Source organism: Haemaphysalis longicornis, unplaced genomic scaffold (genome assembly GCF_048455015.1).
Source record: "Haemaphysalis longicornis isolate Haplotype H1 unplaced genomic scaffold, Haemaphysalis longicornis Haplotype H1 scaffold_4, whole genome shotgun sequence".
Classification (NCBI taxonomy): domain Eukaryota; kingdom Metazoa; phylum Arthropoda; class Arachnida; order Ixodida; family Ixodidae; genus Haemaphysalis; species Haemaphysalis longicornis.
The window spans coordinates 61,139,420-61,162,763 of record NW_027526361.1 but is presented as its reverse complement, the minus strand read 5'-3'; the positions used below and the strand labels follow the sequence as shown (position 1 = coordinate 61,162,763).

Genomic DNA, 23,344 nt, shown 5'->3' with positions numbered 1-23,344 from the left:
ATAATTTGCACGATTCACTAACACTGAAAAAAATTAGCCGTAAATCGGGGTACTACTGTGCCACTCCTATATAGATTTCTTTGTGGATGGTATCAAAACTCGCCATACTCTGGCAGACAGCTCAGCACTTGCACATTTTACAGAAATATAGCCCTGGCAGCACTTAAACAATCAGTTATGATAACATGAGAGAAATTCCGCACTGATAAAAAAAAAAAAAAGTGCAAGTTTAATTTTCACACAAAAAAGAAAGACCACAAGAGCAGCAACAAAACCGAAACCACAATGATGGCCACACAAAACCGAAACCACAATGATGGCCACACACAAAAAAAAAAAAAAAAAAAAACGTCCGTAGTGCAACCAACTCACTTGTAGTGTTTTAACAGTGCAGGTTCTGGAGCGACCTTGAGCTTCTTGCACAGCTTCTTTCCCTCCCTGCAAAACAAAGTGTAAGCAGTCAGCAAACCCGCAAATTACCTCGCAGTACAAACCACACAGTATTAACAGTGCCGAGGGCCCGGTTCAGAAACACAAGGGGGGACCCTCCTTGACTCTTTTTAGAACTCTCTCTTAAGAACCTGACTCTTTTTAGAACTCTCCACAAAGAACACATGCCGTATTTACTTGAAGAATCTCCGCAGCACTTATGAACATCGCCGGGGCGTCTACTTTCTCGCAGTAAACGTGAAGGGATTGTCATCAGAATTGAACTATACAAGGAGGAGACAAAGAGACATAGACACCATTGAGATTTGTCGGGCCACTTGGTTCATACTGAAAGAAGGGCAAACTGCACGAGAATGAAAGGAGGAAATATACACGACACTTAAAAGTGCAGTCTAAGTGACGTATGTGTTTCTTCCATTAGACTTAACCCTTTGAGGGTCACAGCCATACATGTCCGGCATTGCTTGTATCTTTAAAAGTGTGCCTTTTTCACGAACTTCTCTTGCTTGGCATGTGCTGCCACACTTCGGAAATACGCCAAATTTTTTTCTTGCGCCGAAGGCTCTTCTTTTTATTTTTTATGATTTACTTCAGCGGCGCGCTGGCTATTGTTTGCGCATCTGCTAACGAGGGGGCACGCTGGGTATCGCCCACCTGGCGCCCGGTCGCCTCTCGCTTCTTGTGCCTGCCACAGACCAAAGTCGCCTGTGAAACTGATGAGGCTCTCTCCTCCTTTTTTTGTATTTTATGAGTGGTGCGTCATCTATCACTCCCGCATCCGGCCGCACGCGCAGCAGCTGGTTTCGGTATCGTCCTTCGGGCGCTTCCCGCTTTTTGCACCCGCAAAACTGACGTCTATCTGATTTTGATTCACTCAAAAGGTGCGGCTTGTTACTCTCGTTTTTACTTAGAATTTTTCTTGTTTTACTCATGAATAAACCACATATATGTAACAACATAAACAATTTTTTTGTCACTTTATGGTCACCCTAAAAGAATTACTATAATTTTTTCTCGAAATAGATTCATTCGAAGAATTTAAATCAGCAATAAAAAAAAATCGACCCTGGGGGGTCGCATTTGGCGACAAAATTCGACCCTCAAAGGGTTAATCTTTAGTGCAGTTTACCTTTGTTTCAATAGACAACCTTTTCCCTCGACCACACTGTAATTTGCTCTGTGAATATACTCTACTTAGTGTGCAAAGAGTGTCTCTCTTAGCATTTTGGGACTGCTGCTTTCCATGTACACTCAACTGCGCGATGTCTTAGGGTCGTCACGGGCATGTCATAAACGTGCTTCACGGGCCACAAAAGCTCGGATCGCATACTGGCAACACACAGGCCTAGCAAGACCAGTCTCAGTAATAACTGAATGCATTCGAGCGCAACAACTTTTCCAACAGGACCCCAACATCTCGACCACTGACATCACATTAACCCTTGTTCTCTCTCTCTTCCCTTGAAAATCAGGAAGTTCATTCGTGAAAAATGACTTCGTCTATCTGCTTCACTAACCCCACAGCACCTGCTTTGGTTGCCTGCGTGTGACAGGTGGGCATTTTTCAGAAACTGTTCGCACATTCCTACAATAGATACGCTACCAACCGTCTGGCTCATCCAGCAACAAAAATTTAAACTCTCCTAAGGCCGCGTTTCCATACAAACAGTGTTTTTATAATGCCGACTGAGCCCAACAAATTAGTTACATGGTTTATTATTGAAATGTTTTCATCATACGGGGAGCTATCTTATATAGGGAAGGTGGTGCCTATAGAAAACGAAATTGATACCGAAATTTCACAAAATTCTTTAAAAAGTTGGCACAGCTTGCACTAGTGGTGCAAGGCTGGAGAAACAGCAGAGCTGGCAGCCCTTCTCCCTCCGCCGGAGACCCGGCTGTGCTGTGGGTGCCTAAATTTGCTGTTAGACCCACCGCGATGGCTCAGTGGCTAAGGCGTTGTGCTGCTGAGCCCAAGGACGCGGGTTCGATTCCCAGCCACAGCAGCCGCTTTTCTGATGGAGGCAAAAACCGAAAACGCCCACGTGTTGGAGATTTCGGCGCATGTTAAAGATCCCCAGGTGTTCAAAATTAATCCGGAGCCCTCCACTACGGTCCGCCTCATCGCCTGTGCAGCGTCGGCACGTTAAACACCACAATCAATCAATAAATTTGCCGTCAGGTTCTTTTATTATTTTTTTTCCTCTTCAAAATTAAGCCATTTGGCTCCAATACTTGTGAAAATTCCTACCAGGCTTTTATCTTTTTTTCGTTCCAATTCGTTCCAACACAATTTCGTTCCAATTTCGTTCCAACACATCTTTTTTTCGTTCCAATTAGATGCTCATGTTTTTGTTTCCCGCTGCTGCTAACCTCGTACCCCTCGGGGTTGTGGGGTGGCCTGATGGTTAGATTGCCGGTTTCATGGCGTAAAGGCCCCGGCTCCATTCCCGGAACCTGCCTAACCATATTTTTTTTCTTGATGCTTCGAGGCTTTCTTGGTGCGACAGATGGATAATGCTCAGCCTAAACAGCTCTGCTGTTATTAACACTCTCGAATAAACAATCGTACATATCTTCATTTATGCACAGATCGTTCACTTTAAAGCAGGCTCTACATTTACATTTTTGCAGGCAATATCCACTTTTACAAGAGCCAGAAACACATTCATATTTCACATGCCTTTTCTGTTACTAAATTGCGGAATATATTTACATTCTTACAAAAATCTTCTACTTAAAAATAGTGTAGCAAATAGGTTATGCGTTTGGCAGGAATTCAATCTTGAAATGGGGCATGTATTAGTATTACCATGTTCTACCTTTTTATTCATCTTTTAAGCAAAGACAAAAAGGTATCTATGTTTCTACAAGCGTTTTCCTGCCTCCAGCTAGGATAGTTTGATGATGAGATTTTAATTATTGACCGTTCAACAAATCCCAGTTTGGCTGCTCCCTGTGTCCACCAAGTGGACCAGCTCGGTCGCTCTACACAATGCATGGTTTTGGGAGTGCAACGTCTTTACCTCAGACTCTTGAAGAACTGTGATCTGACTTTAGGATTATGCACATTATGCAACAGCTTTTTCGAGGCATTCATTACTGAAATAGATAATCTCTATTTCAATCAGAGTAAATCAGCAGGAGGCCTAAAATTTATTGAACCAAACCATGAAGTCTGCCATATTTTTCAGCCCTCAGGGAGGCCCCCTAAGCCCAGGGGCCTGGTTCATTTGAACCCTCGGAGCCATGGATCATTCACCCGCGCATACAAACCACAGGTAAAAAAAAAAAAAAAAAAAACATACCCGGTGCAGTCGACATGAGCCAAGGTGGCTTGACCTTTAAGCTCCAAGGCGACGTCACTACATATCCGCAGTGGTTCGGTTGCTTCCTTTGCTGTAAACGCCATCAATACAGTGGTTAGAATTTACAGAGAGGGTACACATTGTTCAACAGATGTTCTCAAGGCGAAAGTGAAAGGTCAAACACCTGTCAACTTGGAAATACCACCAACACCACTGGTCAGTGTACTGCTTGCACTGTTTCAAAGAGCAGACAGTACGGTGCCATGGCACACGTCAAACATCCCTGCGTGGTCTACATCAATCTGTAGTTCTCCACCACAGCACACCTCATAGTCCAGGTGTAGCTTAGTGCTTAAAACCTGAATCTTGTTTTTTACACCATAGGCCAGACTTTCTTTTTTTTTTTTAGCCCGTTAGACCACACATCCTGTTTTTTTTTATATGTCGTCTACTGTGCACACGCAATTGCGAGTACCATAGCAAAAAGCAGGGGGGGGGGCAGTGGGAGCTGGGTTAAATTAAAAAGATGCAACAAGCACCTTCAGTGGTGCCATGCAGAAATGGCAAGAGATAAAAGAAAAACAAGACCTTGTCCCACGTCTATTCTGTTTTACAGCTAGCACCAGAAAATGCTTTCCCCGTGTACACCACCAACAGCTGACTAGTTACTATAAATGCCCTGCCACTCAACAAGTAAAATGCAAGTTACTTGTTTGCGGCTTTCATGCATCGTCTCATCATGCTTATGATGGCACACTGTTAAGCCAATAGCACAAAGCGATGTACCTTTACGACTGTCGTAGCAAATCTCTGTTATTGCACTCGGTGCATATACAAAGACATAACTACCAGGCCGAGTACAGCGCTGTATCTACGTTCAAAATTTACGGTTCTTCCGTGCTGGAGCAACACCTGAGCTACAAACAGGTGCTGAACGAATAGAGTGTTTTAGCATAGCTGGTCTTGGCACCTGCTGCTGCTAGCATAGTGTACGCTACGCGCTATGCTAGAACATCCTAATAGGGCCATTTTGTTACGCCTACACTGAACGGAGGCTCTGTATGGCAGGGCCAATGGATGCGACACTACGCTGGCTGCAACAGCGTAGCCAATGTGGATAAAAAAAGAAATCTGCGCAGGCGCCAAAAGTCAACCCGATAAGGCTGACTTACGACCACGACGCAAATGCCGCTTCGACACTGGGAGCCACCGACACCTGCTGGCTTCACCGACCTACAGGGACAACACAGCACGCCTGCGTGGGTTGCAACGCTGCCCTGGCGGCCTTCTGGGCGCCTTTGGGTACGAAGCCAGGACAGAGCCACCCAAGCTTCACAGGGCACGGAAGCACTGCAAGCATGCAGATCAGTAATCCGTTCGTCTTTTTCGTCCAGGTGAGCAAACGCTACAGCAAATGATTCCGATCTAGCGATGCTTGCTTGATTGTGCTGCCGTGCCCAAGGCTGCTTTGTCCTGTGCTTTCCGACATGCTGCTGCCCGCTTTGGATTTACTGCTTTTAAGTGGTGACATCAAAACTAACCCGGGACCTGACTTAGCTAAGATAGCGAAGCAGATAGAACTGATAGCTAATGACATAAAAGAGATCAAAGAGGGACGGTTAGCTTCCATTGACGCGAAATTGGAAAACCTGGCCGTACTCGACAGCAAGATATCAAAGTGATTGGACCAAGAATCTAACCTACAGAAGGAAATAACAGCTCTCGAATTTAAATTAGATGACTAGGAAAATCACTCCAGGAGATCTAATCTGACTAATATTCTACAGCATTGAGGAGGACAAAAACGAAAATAATGAATCTCTTAAGGACACAATAAATGAAAAAAATCAGAAGGACATTCTACAGATAGAGCCTGTAGCCATTGAACGGATACACCGTCTAGGGCGAGCTGCTGAAGGAATCCTGAAACCGTTAGATTCCTGAGATAAGGCAAAAGTGTTCAAGAACTGGTTCAAACTTAAGGGGGGAGGCTGGTCTTAGACAAAACTTTTTTTATTTTTCAAGCTATTGAGATGAAAACTTCCAAACAGATGTATTTCAGCATTCTGATTTCAAATATCAATATAGATTTTGGATATCGCAAGTAGTTCTAATTTCATACGTATTTCATTGTTAAAAGCCTATCCCCAATTAAAAAAAAAATCTGCTTTAATGATGCTTCTAAACTGCACTTCATTGCATTGCTTAGCAACCAGGGAGTGCAATAAAAGTATTCCCATGCTTCTACCCTTCCTACAACCAATCGTACGAGGTTCACCCTCATATGATTGAAACGAAACATGAAACGAAACGTGAAACGAAACATGAAACGAAAACCACATTTGTATTTTGTGCATTTCAAACGACTGTATTGCCCTACCTGCAAAAATCCCAAATGGGATTGGCAGTATGTTAAAATAAATAAATAGCTGTCCTCTGGACCGGTTCCACCCATGGCTGAAGCTCTGAAAGCACAAGCCGGCTTGCGCTGACAAGCTAGTGATATTAGCAGGGCACTGATAATGGCAGACGATAAACTGGCAACAGACAAAGTTAAAAGTTGGTGTGCAGATGGAGAAGACTGCACACTCTGCACTTGCTAGTGATGCCTTATCTTGAAGATATAGCCATTCCCTTATACACCTCTCAAAACAAGAAACCAGCCACAAAGCAGCTCTGTTTCTGTATGCATGCCCATCAAAGAGTAAGGATACAGGAATGAGCATAGTGTTGGGGGATGCAATAACTTCCTTCGGCACACACAGGAGAGCACAAATAACGTGCACTTAGTATACTAAAGGATTAATATTTGGGACAGCTTTACTCAGGTCCCTCCCCGTCACAATCTAAACGCTGCGCGTTATTATGGAATGCTTATTAACAGGTCATTTGTGACGGGGGAAACCAGGAAACATTGGTGCAAACGCTTGTCGCATTGATGTGTATGTACAATGATTACGCTGCACCATTCTCACACAACACCGTCAGTAGACAGTGCTAGAGCCTCCAGAGCGTTAGAAATTTAATTGGCTGAACTTAGCTTAGGCTTTTGTTCACACGGATTCACCTCCACCTGATGCCTTTTTATCGCGTCAAATCAATCAATAAGTCCTTCACTGTTTAAAAACGTTGTTAACTGCGTGCTTACCGCTTTTTGTGTACAAGATGAGAACATTTTTTTTGGTGCGGAGGAGTTTTTTGTGCTGCTTCACGTCAACAATATCCTCCACGAGATCTCGTCCGCTCACTTTCTTCGATTCAATTTGAAGATTACATACTAGTACCTGAAACGAAAACACGATGCAGTAATTACCTGTCCAAGTTACATATCATTACCGGCTCGAACAAGTCTGAATGTTCGAAGCCAGCGCCTCCGAAAAATCACTATCCGAGGTTGGCCATTAATTATACAGAATTCTGTAGAACGTGCGCGCTCGGTAAAAAATCGAGAAATCGGCGACGTTATACCGGCACTTCTAAAACTTCAGCTACATGAACAAAGTCACAGCTGATAGGCAGCCGGCGTCCGCCCCGCTCAGGACCGGACAGCCGCACACAAACAAAAACAAAACAACAAAACTAAAAGACAGCTTTTATATTATTGGGTGGTTTCACAACTTATACGGGAAGCACAGCGCGAAGAAAAAGAGCATCAACTTACTAGGCAAAGTAATAAGACGACATCTCGCACATGCCACCTCACGCAGAGCGCCATGATTGTTGATATGTAGACGTTGCTTGGACTGGCTTGACTTGACCGCTTGACAAACTTGACTGAAAACACGACTGCTCTCTAATTGACTGCTTTGATGTGAAGTTATTTCGAGTAGCTTTGAAAACATGTTTAGAAAAATATTATTAACCACCCAAGCCTTCATAAACTAATTTATGTCAAAAGTTCAGCTAATTACACTGCAGATTAACTTTCGTACCCCAGGTGGTGCCCGTCAGCCGGGGTGAGCGACCAATGAGAGTGCAGTGCAAAAATTTGAACGCATTGTAAACGCTGCATTGGTCGCAGACCCCGCGTGCCCCGCCGTGCCCCCGTTCTTGGGTTCACCAGGATTCGGTACCAACAGTCCTTCAGCTAGTTCGTTGCAGTGCAGCGCAAAGCCGGCGATGCTAGCTCCTTAGCCCTCGCAGGCCCAACGGTTCTTCCTGCTTCTACAGCAGCTCGCCTGTCTCCCGTCTATTACTACAGCGGCCTGCTAAAGTGAGTCGATCGGGTTACCGCACACGCATCGAGTGTGCGTAAATCCCTCGTAGATTTCTTTTTTATTTCCACGGCGCTTCTGAACACTGCTGTTATGCGCGGTTTATTTACTACACTCCGTGGCTGTTTGGCACCGGCCGGCTCAAGTCCCTTTCGGGCGTCTGGGCGGTCTGGGCGTTAACGATTTGACATCATGCACGGAAAAATTTGTTTTTGCTGACATCGTTTTGTTTTTTTCAGCCCACTTCCAGTCACCTGCCCGGCAATGGCCGACAAGGAGAACCAGGTAAATGGAATTTCAATACGCGGATATAAGGCGGCCTCAACGATTCGGACCTTGCAAACCTAATTTGATTGCTGACTTCCGTTGTTTCTTTTGATTTTTCAGCCTCAGAATTTGAATGCTGATGACGTGTCTGCCGTGAAGGCAACAGCAAAGACCGCCGTGGACAGGGCTGACGGGGCTGCCAAAAAGAAGCGAGTAGTTTTCTTGTCCTTAGCACACGCCGAATTAAGAGTTCGCGCCTTCTCCCACAAAATAATTTTTTCTGCTATTTCGATATAAGCGTTTTTTTCTCTCCCCCTACCTCCTTTTCCTATTGATCGTATGTCGAACTGATCCGTCATGCCGTCAACCGTTTCAGGACCACGCAAGAGTGGTGCCTGGCAGATTTTGAAATCGGGAGGCCTCTGGGAAAAGGCAAGTTCGGGAATGTCTACTTGGCCCGCGAGAAGAAGACCAAGTATGTTATTGCTCTGAAGGTGAGAAAACTTTGGAGCACAATCTCTGTTTATGAGGGGATCACCTACATTGTTGTTCCCGAATAGCAACGGTTCCAAGTGACCGCTTTTTCGATTTAAAAAATCGCCTTTGCCTTGTGTTTTGGCGGGAATATTTTCGAAGCTCGTTTAAAGTTAATTTCATACCCTATTTTATTTCCCGCATTAGGTATCCATTTTCGGCGGGGTGTGAATAAAGAGTTTTAGCCCTCTCTATTGGCCCTTTAGTTTTAGTTTCAATAGAGAGTATGCTCAGGCTTTTCTGTTTCTGCTGTGGTGACTGGAACCTGACTGGGCACCTGCGCATTTGTTCCAGTAGGGTAGATTAGTTCCGCAGGCCCATGCGCGCTGGTTGATTACATTCGGGGGTGTCCTCCTCACCATGCCCACGCATGCAGAAGGGTCTCGGTCAACACGGAACGAATGGAGCATACAAAGTGCTAAAACTCCCTAATGTCAAGAAAGTGCCATGAGGCGAGTAGCCTTAGAGCCCTGCCAAACGTTCCCATGCGTTCCATCCACCTGGCAGGTGGAATAGAGTACCTGCGCAGTTAACCATTCAAAAAACCTGGCAGCTGTAGAGGCAGTATGCTGTTTACACTTATGATCTGACATTTGTCACTGTATTATATGCACTGGTCACCTGTATAAAGCTCTCGCATTCCACCACACAATCTTCTTACAGCGTTTGTACCGAAGGAAAACACCTTTATATATGCGTTTGTGCCTCATTGTAATCAAGTTCCGCTTATCCTGTTTCACGTTTTGTGACTTTGCAAATTGCAGTGCAGAAAGATGTATGAAGCAGCAATACCCTTTGTCAATCTATTGGCATTTCCTGCATTAATAAACAACTAGTGATGCTGCTTATGGTACATTGGGAAGTATTGACTGGTGCCAAGATATTGTGGGGAGTACTGGTTATGGCAAGTCATTGTAGCTGGTTCTTTTTTTAGTGACCCTAGAGGACTAGCTTTATTTTTCCCTCTCCTAACACACGTTTGTGTATTTTTATCAGATGAAATTGTATGAAACAAGACAGTGTCTTGATACAGAACCGGAGCAGACTTGAGGCAGATTTAATCTGTGCATAAAAAAAAAGAGTGGGGTTCGTAGGTTAGTAAGAGGTCACTAAAAAGAAGCAGCATGGTGGTAACTCCATCCATTGTTCCCAGACTTGTACTGAATCTCATTTTCCTTTGCTTGCAGGTCATGTTCAAATCGCAGCTTCAGAGCCATCACGTCGAGCACCAACTGCACAGAGAAATTGAGATACAGTCCCATCTCAGGTTTGTTCCTAGGGCTCGGAGACTGGGCGTCTCTTTCAGGGCGATTGGCTTGCGGCAGTCGCGAACTTTGCCTTTCCTCTGCAGGCATCCCAACGTGCTGAGGCTCTATGGGTACTTTCATGATGCGACTAGGGTCTACCTAATTCTGGAGTATGCGCCCAAGGGAGAGCTCTTCAAGGAGCTCACCAAGGCCAAGAAGTTTGACGACAAGCAGTCCGCCAGAGTAAGTTGTTCTTGGATTGGACCTCTTCCATTTACATTTATGAGAATTTATAAGAATACTTATAGCCGGTATTCAATGGCACGGAATGCATGCAGGCAACCTAGTGTGCGCCGCCATATCTGTGGCCAAGCGTCTGTTGCTAGGCGATGTTGCGCGCACGGCCCGCAGATCAGGCACCCCTCTTCTCCTCCATGCAACCGTGTGAGTGCGGCCACGGCCGGGCTAGAGCAGCGGCGTGCGCGTGTTGGTGGCGGAACTTTACGTCAAGACTGGGCTGCATTGTTCTTGCCGCCGCTGCGAAGGCCGTATCAACACCGCGCGCCGCCGCTCTAGCCCGGCCGTGGTGCGCCGTCACTCGTTACGTCGGGCTCCGCGGGATGGCGGTACTTGTCCATGCTAAGCACAACTGTGAAGCACATGACTGTTTCACGTTACAAACTCTACTTCACCGAATGCACAGTATTCCCTCGAGTTCAATGTGAGTGCGATTAATAACATCTCTGTTGACGCCACCGTTGAGAATCGGGTTGAAACGAAGCAGTAATGCACACCCTTTTTATTTATTTTTTTTTTTTTTTTTTGCGTGCGGGCGCAGTGGCCCAAGCCGCGCAGTGTCCTTGGCGCATCGGCCATGTCTGTGGCCGTTTCCAGTGTTGCCAGGCAAAGAAAGTGACCGCTAAACTTTTTAACGAATAGCCCCTATAGGAATATGGCTGCTGCTGTAATTCTCAGTAACTGTAGTACCAGCTTTAAAGGGGCCATGATGATGCAGACAAAACACGTTTGGTTCATTTGAAAGATTGCCTCGTTGGAATCATACTGACACCACTTATTTGCTATTTGCACTTAAATGGAATGCATGTTCATTTTACAGCAGTAAGAATGGTGGGGTGAACAATGAAAGTTATGAAAATACAGGTAAACATTGAAGGGCTGATGTGCACTGCTGTTGGTACTGGGCACACTGTGCTTGCTTTAGTTGCACAGCACTCCGCCGGTTTGTGGTTGTCTTAGACGACTGGCGTAAGCGACGGTGTCTTACGTGACCGTTCTTGCTGAGCAAACACCATGTTTCACGAAACGATGATTTTCTACTTAAAAAAAAAACAAGCCAGGTACAAATGCAGTCAAAAACAACGCAAAGGCAGAAAATGGACGGTATGGTGGTGCCATCTAGGTTGACTAATGGTAAATGAGGCTCTGCAATCGGCTGCAGAGCGGTTCTTGTGATGTCATTGCAGACGCCACGAAAACACACAATTTGGAGGGAGAATCAAAATTTTAACTTAAATTGTGGACAAGCGCTGAAGGCACTATAAAACACGAAATCTTTAGAATAAAACAGACTTGTATTTGGTCCGCATGTCCCCTTAAAGTGTCGATTTTGATTTTAGTGCTTTTGCCTTTTACATGCCAAATTCACCCCCGAAGGAGAAAAATTTTTTTTGCTGCTGTGGGTGCCCTGTTTGAGCATGCCTGGTGGAAAATGTCAAAAACAGAGGCAAACCAAGGCTTATTTGCAGACATTTATGAAAGAGATTCTATCACATGTCCTTTGTTTCATCCCTTTTAACGAATCGTCTGTTTTTTCTTTCCCCCTTCGTGCCATGCAGTACGTGTACCAAGTCTGCAAGGCCCTCCAGTACTGCCACAGCAAGAGGGTAATCCACCGTGACATAAAGCCGGAGAACATTCTCATTGGCTTCAACGGGGAGCTGAAGATTGCAGACTTTGGCTGGTCTGTGCACGCGCCCTCATCAAGGTAATTCAGCCATGCGTTTCCTCGTAGCGCAGCATGTCTTTAGGGCTAACAACCCATTTTCAAATTCTACGAACAGTGCTGCAGGCATGGGGTAGTTTTATTTGGTGAAGCACAGCAACTACGAAGACAGTTTAGGCAAGAAAGGTACAAGTAGTACTGCAAAATACACAGCTGTAGGGCAATTTGAACAGGCTCGTATCTGTCTCTGGGTGCAGTGGCAAAAATTTGAGATTGGTTGCTCGAGTTGTTTGCGCCAACTGTTGGCACCTGTATCCAGCACAATACTTTGTTGCCCTGCGGGTACGAGCCAGGCACTGCCTGTATAACCTGGCACCACCTACTGGTTCGCTTCGAACATTCCCACTATTCTCTTAATAAGCAACTGCTAAAGCGAGCCTGCCTTCTGGTCTCTGTGAAGGCCTCAAAGTAAAGTTCTTGGTTGTGACACTGCTGGCCCCAGCTTAAGCCTTTTTTTTATTATTATTATTATTATTCGTCACGGTGGCTCAATGGCTATCGTGTTGCGCTGCTGAGCACAAGGTCGCGGGTTCGATTCCCGGCGGCCGCTTTTCTGATGGAGGTGAAAAGCAAGAACGACCGTGGGTACGAGATTTCGGCGCACGTTAAAGATCCCCAGGTGCTCAAAATTAATCCGGAGCCCTCCACTATGGCGCGCCTCATCGCCTGCGTTGCGTTGGTGCGTTAGACCCTGTAATCAATCTTATTCTTTACTTCAAAAATGTTTTCTAAGCGTGGTTTGGTATCTTTTGGACCAGTTTAGGAGCGGGACGCAGCCTACGGCCACGCTTAGTTAACGTTCTGCATCGTGCTGGTATGGAGTGCACAGCATAACCCCTTGTTGACCGGACTTTGTAGCCCGGGTCCCTTTTGTTGATTGGAAATGATGTCGATGTGCTTCAGGCGGGCCACCATGTGTGGCACCATGGACTACCTGCCGCCCGAGATGATCGAGAACAGCGTGTACGACGAGAAGGTGGACCTGTGGGCGCTGGGCGTCCTCACGTACGAGTTCCTGGTGGGCAAGCCCCCCTTTGAGTCGAGCACGCCAGCGGCCACCTACCAGCGCATCCGCCAGGTGGACCTCCGCTTCCCCCCGCATGTCTCTGCCGAGGCCAGGGACCTCATCTCCAGGGTGAGCGAGTTTGTCCTCCCTATAGTCGGTGACTCTGGGCTAGGCTGTGCTACAGGGCATATCCTGCCACATTCTCCTAGATTTTTGAGCAATCTTCACTGCACCTGCAGACAACCTGGCTTTTGGGGACGTTGTTTCATAAATGAAACAAATTGCCCGAGCTCACAGTACCTTGCAATCAAAAACGTTGTTACTGTCCACATGAAGGAAGGAAATCATGTTGAAACAAAAAAAGAGACAGGGCTAGTGGAGCTGTTAATCGTGTTTTCTGCAACCTTTTTCCGTGCTTACTTCGAAAAATTCATCCCAACTTCATATATTTTAGAAACCCAGGCTGTCTGAGGCACCTTTCTTGCAAAGGGAGGCCTGTTATTTGATTCCCATTGAATGTTGTGTTTCATCAAAGTTGATAACGCACGTGCAAGCAAGGGATGAAGGTAGGTAGCTTCGTGTGAAGGAAACCCAAGATTTTGTACAGGAACCTTTTTAACATGTGCACTGCATGTACATCTATGTCCTGTATTAGGAACGACATTGCAGTGACACTTGTTGCACCACTGCTTGCGTTAGTGCAAAGGCCCCTGTCTATTAAACCAGAGGTTGTCACCCCAAGCAGCTAGTTTAAAAATGCAGTCTGCCAATTTTTTACAATGTTTTATTCACCCTTTAAAATTCACGATTACCTTTGTGCTAAAAGTGGATTTCCTCTTTCTCTGTCCTCGCTGCAGCTACTGGTGAAGGAACCAAAGCGTAGGGCTACCCTGGGAGAAGTGATGTCACACCCGTGGATTTTGAAGAACCTGGAAGATGCCCCACCCAACTAGGCCCCTTTTAGAGACTTTTAAGAGATGTACATACGGCCACGATGCAGAATGCAGGCTTCAAGCAGCACAAGGATGTCTGTTTTGATTGGGGGAAAAATTTGTCCAGGAGAGAGCTCTTATTGTGCCACAGCTGGCGTATTTTTATAAGATGTGTATGGTTTTATTAAATTGACTTGCACTGTATTTGGTGTTTGCACAATGTCTGCTTTTGTTCATTTTTTATCTAAGATATCATTTTTTTTCTAGCAACCAATAAACAACGCAAAATGCAGCTTTGTTTCATTCAGACGAACAAGTAGGATTTGCGTTCGCCTATTGAAGCGTTGACACAGTGCACTTAGTATACAAGATAAGGAAGAAGCAATCCCGGTAGGAGGGTGTTGATCAACGTGTTGTCATTGACTCCATGATGTCACTGGCAGCCTAAATTTTCGGATAGCACACGAGCTGTCGGCTCACTTTGCAGAGAAAAAGTCCTTAGATTTTTACCGCTCCAAAGAAGTGGCGTAGCAGGTCTTCCGCATCCCGGTCGAGTGGCTTGAACATCCAAACACCTACCCAGGAGACGTGCACCCTCGCATGATGCGAGGCGCTTGCAGCCATTTTAGCACGCCAGAGTTGGCGGCCCCTAGCTAGCACGAGTTTTAAATTACCCGGTCTGCAACATGATTAACCAGAAGGCATTCACTGGCATAGGTTGTTTCCAGGCCCAAGCCAGAACATGGTATAATTTAAAGCATTGCTAACTGCCCGGGGGAAAAGTGCAGCAGTACGATTTTTGTTTTACTGTAAAACCTTGGTATAACGAACTAATAGATATAACAAAGCAATCATAATTCCCATGGACGCCCATGTGTTTAGGACCTCCTTTTAACGAAGCTAAAATTTCCTCGCAATGGCTATAACGAATCCTTTTTTTACACTACAAGCATTTATGGAGCTTTTTTTTTTTTTTTTTTGATACTGGCAGCAACAATACACCGAATCTTTTCCACCTCATCTGGGCTTGTTCAGCTTACTCGACTGACCGCGACCAGTTCCTTACGATGCACGTACGCCCGACGACTTCTGAAGAACATGTCCAACACGTCAGAAACAACCCCCAAATTTTACAGAAGATTACAGAATTCGGTCTCAAAACAGGTCTCTATAAAGTAGTATGATGGCGGATCGTTCACCCTCTCTCTAGATGTACCCCCAAACACACCCCTTGTGGCTCCTGAACGGCTCCTTTTGGATACCCCAATCATGGTCGTAGTAGAGTGCCCTCGTCACAACTTCACCTGTGGATATCGTGCTAAGTGAACGCTCACAGTGCAGTGCAGACTTTATATGAACAATCTTCCCCTCCCCTTTTCCCCGTCCCCCACACCAGGGCCTATTGGCCTCCTCCTGTAATAAAGTCATCCATTCCATTCCATTTTTTGATACCCGTCACAGCGGTTTACGTCGCATCACGGATGCCAGGGGTGAGACAGCTGCGCATATGCGCAGTTGTGATACAAATGTGTTTTCCTGTGTCAGGCTGCTCCAAAAGCTTGAAAATTGTAAAAATTGCGCCAAACTGCTCCAGAACAGTCAGAGCCAGGGATTTTAACGCTCCCGTCAGTTTCAGTGGGGAAAAATGCCTACTGACGGCATCCTTTTCCAGCACCCCCAAGGTGATGCTGTTTGTGAAGGTTTAATTGATCATTCAATAAAAAAAAATGCATAAAATTGTCCCCGAGATAGCTATTTCTAAAGTCACAATGTAGGGTTGCACATGTAATGTTCTGATTTTTTTAAGTTTTTCCATCGACTGCCATTGCAAAGTTCTATGGAAAAAATACTTATGTGTACTGAGGCGACAAATTATCTCAGGAACGACATTACTTAGCGCCGCCATCTTGGTGTGGTCACACCGTGGGTGTCTATGGTGGGTGTGGTGAAGATTGGAAAACATGGCCGCCGGGTGAAGCAGTTGCTTGTTGTTCAGGCAGAGCGCTCTTCGCCTATTTCTACCCTGGTTTTGGTTCAGGGGGTGGCTGGGTTTACATTCAGTCGTTTCATCTGTTGGGGGAAGTTGCGCGACTCGATGGACGGGACTTCATCAAAAACAACGCGGTGCCCGCTAATTCGCCGTGTTTCGGCCTTGAGTGCGAGGCGCGGTGCGTGCTTGAAGTGAAATTTCAGACCCATTGCGGTGTTGTAAAACGCTGAGTTATGGCTGCCTTTGACATAGAGCTTGCTATAGCGGCGGGAATGGGACGATCGACATTGCAGAAGTGGCGGCGCAGGCTACATCGCTGCAAAATGTTCAAGCAGTGTCCGATAGCGGGACGGGCTATTATTGCACGCTAGTAAAAATGGTTCATCTATCTGAAGTGAAATTTGATGCCAAAAGGGAGGTGGCTAAACATAGCAACGTTAATCAAATTACGATCTTAGGGAGCGTGCACCTTGGGAATTGAAATGGGAGGGCTAGCGCTGGTGGGGTGCGACGACTGTCACCTCGCTTCGCGCAACTTTTGCCGGGGCTCTACAGTTGTGCGTAAAGCAAAGTCTGCGATTACAAAATAAGTTCGGCATTCACATGATAACAGAATGCCTTACGATTGCTTAGTTTTTTTATTCGATATTTTCAACGGATCTCCACACGCTATCGATGCATAGAGCCTAATATTTTAAAAATAATTTGCAAAAGGGTAGTGCAGGTTCGTACCTTGTGATGCTCTGGCAGAAAAAAACTTTATTGAAAGGCTATTTCAGTGTTATGTACGTTAAAAAGTGCACTCCCCTCCCCCCCCCCCCTTCCCCCCCGTGTTGCCAAAAATTGTATTTTTTAGGCTCCTAAGGTGACATAATAAATGTCGTTCTTCTGCTCCAAATCAAGGTTCTTCTGCTCCAAAACCGAGATTTCGCTGCTTCAAAAACTGCTCCCAAATATGATTCAGCTGTCTCACCCCGGAGAGCAGTATATGTGAGACATGTTCTGTGCCCAGTGAAACTATCCACTGGATTGTTATCTGCAGCGTGCTCGGTGTGTGGCACACAAGCAGTATTCAGCAACTTGGATTTAATGTAAAGAGAAGCCATCGTATGCGCACTGAGAACTTCTGCTGCCTGCAGCTTCCTTGTGCTTAGCACCAGTGAAATGACGTTGCTAGCGATTGGTGCATGCAAAAGGAAAACTAAGGCAATTGGCAGTAGTAGCTGGTGGTTTTGTAAAAATGTGTCATTAAATGGCTATAAATTGGCAATTTTCTAATTCAAATGCAACGAAAGTTGTGATAATGCAGGCTTCATAAGAGTGAATGACATTGAGATGAACACATAGAATGCTGCGCTGCATTCTATGTGTTCATCTTGGCCAACTACACCGATGAGACCGTGACAGGTACACAGAGAAAAATCCTTGTACGAATGATGCAGTTCCTTCACTAAATGCCGGTCACCTGTTGCCTCGGTGTGCAATGTAGTGGACATTTCCACTGCATCCGTCAATAAGACCGTGCCACCACCGAAACCATGCAATGCAGAGAATTCGCTTTTGTAAAGCTAACTCTTCAAGTTCCTCAGCAACCATCGGCCTCCCCTTGTTTCACTGCAAGGCAGCTTCAGCGAGGTGGTGCTGGCAGTCTCCATGAACCATAAATGAGCTCTCCATCTGCAGTGTCATGAAGAAAGTGCCCAATTCTGCCGCTGACAGCGCTCATGCTCCTTGAGGCACAACTTCGGAAGACGGGGATGGTTGCTTCAAGCCAAGCCTCGTTCTACCGATGCTCGCACCACAGTCGACATCTTTCTAGGGACCATATACTAGCACCGCTACGAAGTAATGAGTTGCACTGGAATATGTACGCTGTCCTGTACCAAATGACTGTAGAAGAGCCGCAGGCAAGTTTAGTGCAACCTGACAAATTTGGTGACCTTTGAGTGTGCGCTTTCGTCCAGGGCTGCAAATTCATCCAGTGTGCAAATCCGAAACATTGCAAGCTTGCGGCCTGTATTAGTCCTGTTAAAATAAACCTATGTGCTATGTTAGAACATTTTTGCTGGGCACCACGCTAAAAAGAGCAACGACAAGTTGCACTGAATGTAACAGCACCGACTAATTGTGAAGATTAAACAATCTTAATGAACAGCAAACGTTTTGTGCTATGCCGCAGTCTTAGGCACCGCCAAACCACATGGCATGACGGCAGATGCGGAAACACTGTTAGCCCTCATTCACACAGCCGTCACCTTCTCCGTCACGTCACCGTCACGTCAACAAAAAGCGACGTCGATGGAACGGAGAAGTGTTCAGACGGGATCTACACGGGAGCTTTCCGTCAGATTACAGGGTCGTCTGCCTAGTGATCAGTTTAGCCTAGAATTGAGCGTTTTTAATCTGAAAAGTAAAGAAAATGGTTTGTGCTCACTTTTCGCTAAATTTAGCCGTAAAAATTTGTTTTCTGATTAGCTGGTTTAGCGCGGGGCATGGTCCGTAGAGCTCGACCTCCCGTCACCGTCGCACCGTTTTCGGCGAGAAATCGGCCGAAACACGGCGCCCATGACGGAAGACGGTGACGTGACGGTGACGTGACGGGGTGAAAAACGGCTGTGGGAATGACACAGCTCCCTCTGCTCAGAGAATTACACATCTCCCCACCGAGTCGAAATTCTGGATAGACCCCTGCAGGCTCCGCTGCACAGCTAGAGAGAAGAAAATAATGACGGGAAGGCTTAGAACTTTATAAGAATGTGAAAGTAAAAGCCTAGTTTCTGATGAGCTTTGCGCCCGCGCCCGTCACCACCACTTGAGCAGCCCCCTGGACAGCACCCTCCCAGCTCGCTCGCCATCGTCAAGAGCCTCCTGAATTCGTCCCGTCAGCGGTCGCCTCTCTCTCTCCGCGCACGCTTCGTCGCCTTTTCTCTCCTCCGGCGCTGTTTCCCGCTCCGATTTTCTGTGCAATTCTGTCTACGTCGCAACGATTTTTTGCACCCCAGGCATTTCATAAAGCAAATATCTAAGGCTTTCGCCTACAAAAATTCGCCCACCTTCGAGATGCAAAGACTGAGGAAACAGCGGAGCATGTTTGTCTTCACTAGTTGTAACTTTGCTTTTCTTAGCTCCGCCCCTTTCGCAAGAGAAAGATGGTCAAAAAGCGAAGCTTTTTTCGTGCAAACTGAGTTAAATCAAAGTCCGCGATCCACCCTCTTAAAAGTCCCAAATCCAAACTACCATAGAGTCAGAAGGCTTCAACTCAGCCAAATTCCAAAGCCAACGCCCGCGCTACGAGCCCAAGGGAAATGCTGTGCACATTGACGCCGGTTTCATAACGCGGGGGACCCAAGCTCGATTCCGACCACGGTAAGCGGTCCCTAGAAATACTAGGGAGACCATAGTAAGCGTTTGCTCGAAGCACACATGTACCCTCAACACCCCTACTCGTGGGCTCCTTGCCTCCTCGCTAATTTCCCTCACACTTCTGGGCCTAGCATTTTGCCCTCTCTCCACTTCGCCGAGCGGAATTTCCTGCTAACGATCCGCGCGGGCAGAAGAGAGCACAGATCCGCTGTTCAAATAAAAACCTGCGTAACTTTTTACGTCAGCAGGGCGGTGACGCGCTCACATCACATTGTTAATGCCCCCCGCGCACCCTTCCGGTCTAACAGGCTATGGCCTAACGGTTGTACGGTTCCGTTGCCGCCGCGCTAGACTGCGATAACACCGTAGCTGCAGACAGCTGCCAACCGATCATAATAAACACTGCCGTGCACGACAAAGGGGTCGGTTTCCGTTGCCGTTAAGATAACAGTGTGTTGCCGTTAAGATAACAGTGAGCCTAGCAGATTTCCGCTAAGAGCTATTACTCGAGCGCTGAAGCAACGCTGAAAACTGGGCCCCATTTCGTGTTTCATGTTCTTCATGCCAAAGCAAATGATAAAAAGAGACCTTTTACGTCGCTTAGCGGTATGTGAACATGCCTCGTGCCAAGGACTCATCGCCTCCATAGTTTTACGAATTAACCGACCGATTTAACCCACTGTCTGCGGTGGGCCTACATAGATTTTATAGATACATGTTCGCTTGAGAAAGAAATGGTACACGTGAACCATCAGCGATGAATTCAGTATCACTTACATTCGAAAGTGTTTGGTTCTGTTTGCTTTAATTAAATTTACAAAAAAAAATTCGGAGTTATTGAATTCGCTTTGGATTTTATTAGCCTTTCCCGTGTGCGTGTCCTTTTTTGTATGAAATAAACACTATTTACCGTATTTTTTGTTGTATAAGCGGTATAAGCCTCGTTTTATTTTGTTGTTGCTGTGTTTGAACGGTGCGACTTATACGTGGAATATCGGCGCGAGATGAAAACCACTGCCACATATCCAGTCATTCAATTTCAGGGGGACATGAAACCGGTTATAAAAACCTTCTTTATGGGGTGACACTTCATGGCATTACGTTAACTGTTCTTTCTCCGTTGGGGAAAAGTAGCGTCCTTAAATAAAGGATTGACATACACCTAGCATTCCGTTCTTTTGCCTTTGCTCGATGGGATGTTCGGACGTGTATATATGCATGTCCTGCAAAACTGCACAGCCAACACAACCTCCTTTTACAGATTGCGTGCTTATCTCGCGGCAAGTTGCATGATACCTTAAAAAAGGGATGACCGTAGCCGAACACAAAAGCGTAAGCGTGTTAAAGGCAACAGTCACGATTTTTCTTCAGGTTCCGTGACAAGCCGCGAGGTACTCTGGGACTCGTTGCAGGATGGAAGGCTGTTTCAGCGGCTACGCAGAGGAGCTTGAACTATAGTGCATACTTGAACTCAAACAACTTCATTTACGTATACGTTGCGAGGCAGAAGGGGCACATGTCAACTTCCCGGCAGCCTGCCGCCTCTCGGCCCCAAACGCCGGCTGACCTCTCTGGTCGACGTCTGCCCCTCGAACCCCCTTTGCAACCCCTAAAGCCCGCAGCTCCCCCCCCCCCTCCCCTCAAAAAAAAAAAAGAACAAATAATCAAAACACACCTCATTGCAATGACTCTCGTGAGTGGTACGCAGGGCGCGCGGAACTATTTCCTGAGAATTTGGGTGCTTCGGCCTTTCCCCCCGCGAGCCAAGGCCAGCACGTGAACTTGTCAGTCCGGTACAAAAGTGCCTCAATCCTGTATCCAGTCGCCACTTCTACTGCCCACCCTGTCGTCTGCGGCGTCCTGGCACGAAAAACCTCGACAGCAACACTCGCCTTTATTGCGGAATGGATAATTTTAACAAGTCAGCATTAACATATGGGTTCATTTGTGAACGTCCTTCTTGCCACGTAAGCAATGGCGTGCATTACACCATTTGGAGTCGTCCGAATCGTTTTGCTTGTAAAGGCGTAGCTCTTGCGCCAAACACATTTCAAAGGTTTGACGAGGGAAATTTCCTGCCCTGCTAAACCCTCACAGAAGCTATTTCCTGCGAGCTTTCGATGACCATTCCGTACACGGAAAAGGGCCCGCACATAAAAGAGATCGTGACCATTAGCCAACAGAAAGTAAAAAAAAAAAAAAGAGCCTTCAAAATTTACTCTGCCTCAGTGGTGTCGCTAGGGGGGGGGGGGGGGGGGGGGGCGGCCTGGGCCTCGGGTATAAGCCCGTCGGTAAAAAAAAATGGGTGGGGGGTGCCACTTGTGCCCCTACAATGTGCAATGCGCACGCCGAAAACTGGAAGACGACTGTAACGAGACCACACCTTCGGCCCGATTTCTCTATTTTGGGTGCACTATTTCTATCTTACTGTTTTTCATGCCTTCTGATAAAAAGGTAAACGAGTATGGGCTACTGGGTAAACGAGCCACTGAGCCACCGCGCCGGGTAGACATTCGATCCGCTGAGTGATTTCATTCCGGAAGACGGTCGGGGGACCACAGGATAATTGAGGTTGGCGAGAGGGGCGATTTCTGTGCTAGTGAAAGCGTTCTGCTGAAGGCTTTGTGAACACTCCAAGAAAAAAAATGTCAAAGACTGTGCGACAAAGAGCTGAGTTCCCCTCCCCATCCATTGAGGAGAGAAAAATCTACTGGAACGAGTCAGGCAGCGCAACAAAGACGTCCGGCTGCAAAACCGTCGCCCAGTACTGCGAAACGTCAGACCGCAAAATAGACTTCGGTGAAACGTTCCGGAAGCGTGACCAACTGGTGAAAAAGATGCAAAGAACATAAATCCTTCTTTCCGAACCCTCCCACTTGTGTACACGCGGGCACAGCGCTCCACAGCGAGACGCTTTGTGAGCGACCGGCGCTACAACGTGACCTCAGTCACCCCTGAAGAGGGAATCTAGCTGGTTCCCAAACGTCTTGTTCTTGGTTATTACTTTTGATTGGAGAAGGCGATATTATTTCCTCAGCTACAACGAAAAGGTTGATTCATCTAGGAGTCGTCTTGAGCTAGTCGACTGCACAACGGCTGTGAGCCAGCGTGGCGCCGATACACTCAGGCCCATACACTATTTTATTATTAATAATTGATTTGTACCCGCGGGTGCAAGTTTACCGAGCAACGCCACTGCTCTGCCTGTACTTAAAAATGCGCGAATAGTTTTTCAAGACGGTTTACACACAGATTTTTAGACCTGGCGGGTACGATAAAATTGCCAAAATAAGCAAGCAGTCTTAAAACTTGAGTGACGAGAAGGTGCGACTTGTCAGGTGTTCCGAAAAATGTGTTGGAGAAAGTAAAAAAAAAAAAAGAGCCTTCAAAATTTACTCTGCCTCAGTGGGGTCGCTAAAGCGGGATTCACACGACGGAGAAACCCTCTCTTTTTGGCCCGCGGGACCCGCTCACGTAACCGGTTTTAGGCTCACGCACGCACACACACGCACAGGCAGGCAGAGACGCACACGCGCTCACATGCGCACGCATACGCACACAGTTGCGAAAGAAACTAGGCGAGCCAGTGGCGTTCTCGCCCGTGGTTTACACGGCCATGCGGATTTTGTATAAAAAAAAAATGGCGCAGCTTGCACAAGTGGCGCAAGGGTGGGGAAACAGGAGGGCTGGCGCCTCCTCTCCCTTCGTCGGAGACCTGGCTGTTGCACCTCACATGGCCGCTGAAAGTTGTCTGTGATTGGCAGGCCCGGATTGTTTCGTCCGCAGGCTTGCACATCTCTCCCAAAGTGGACCGCTTTAGCGCGCGCTTGAACCGGCGGCAAACGGCTTCGCGATCTCGGCGTCTGTGGCGCGAGCTTTTGTGTGCTCTCCACATTAGACGCGAAGGCGCGTGAACTGGCGTAGAGAAGAGCACGCGAGAGATCGCTACGAACAATGGGAAGAATGTTCTCGAGGGCCGCGCTGGACGACGCCGGGAGCTCCTCACGAGG

General features: G+C 46.8%; 2 protein-coding genes across 2 annotated transcripts in view; one reads left to right on the top strand and one right to left on the bottom strand.

The window, feature by feature from the left end:
• The window catches only part of LOC144178823 (protein disulfide-isomerase A5), a 33,902-nt gene extending 26,375 nt beyond the window's left edge, over nt 1–7,527 (bottom strand). Inside the window, exons 1-4 of the mRNA XM_077706951.1 lie at nt 7,420–7,527; nt 6,907–7,042; nt 3,759–3,849; nt 373–438 (exon numbers count right to left, since the gene is read on the bottom strand). Coding sequence (XP_077563077.1) covers nt 373–438; nt 3,759–3,849; nt 6,907–7,042; nt 7,420–7,473 — 347 coding nt within the window. The 5' untranslated portion in view covers nt 7,474–7,527. The remainder of the gene's footprint in view (nt 1–372; nt 439–3,758; nt 3,850–6,906; nt 7,043–7,419) is intronic.
• A 326-nt stretch (nt 7,528–7,853) lies between these two features.
• Nucleotides 7,854–14,177, top strand: LOC144178822 (aurora kinase A-A-like). Its single transcript, XM_077706950.1, has 9 exons — nt 7,854–7,971; nt 8,212–8,257; nt 8,360–8,448; nt 8,616–8,733; nt 9,961–10,040; nt 10,125–10,263; nt 11,877–12,025; nt 12,947–13,178; nt 13,907–14,177. Exons 2-9 carry the CDS (start codon nt 8,237–8,239, stop codon nt 14,000–14,002), a joined length of 924 nt encoding a protein of 307 aa, XP_077563076.1. The 5' UTR covers nt 7,854–7,971; nt 8,212–8,236; the 3' UTR covers nt 14,003–14,177.
• The last annotated feature ends 9,167 nt before the right edge of the window (nt 14,178–23,344 follow it).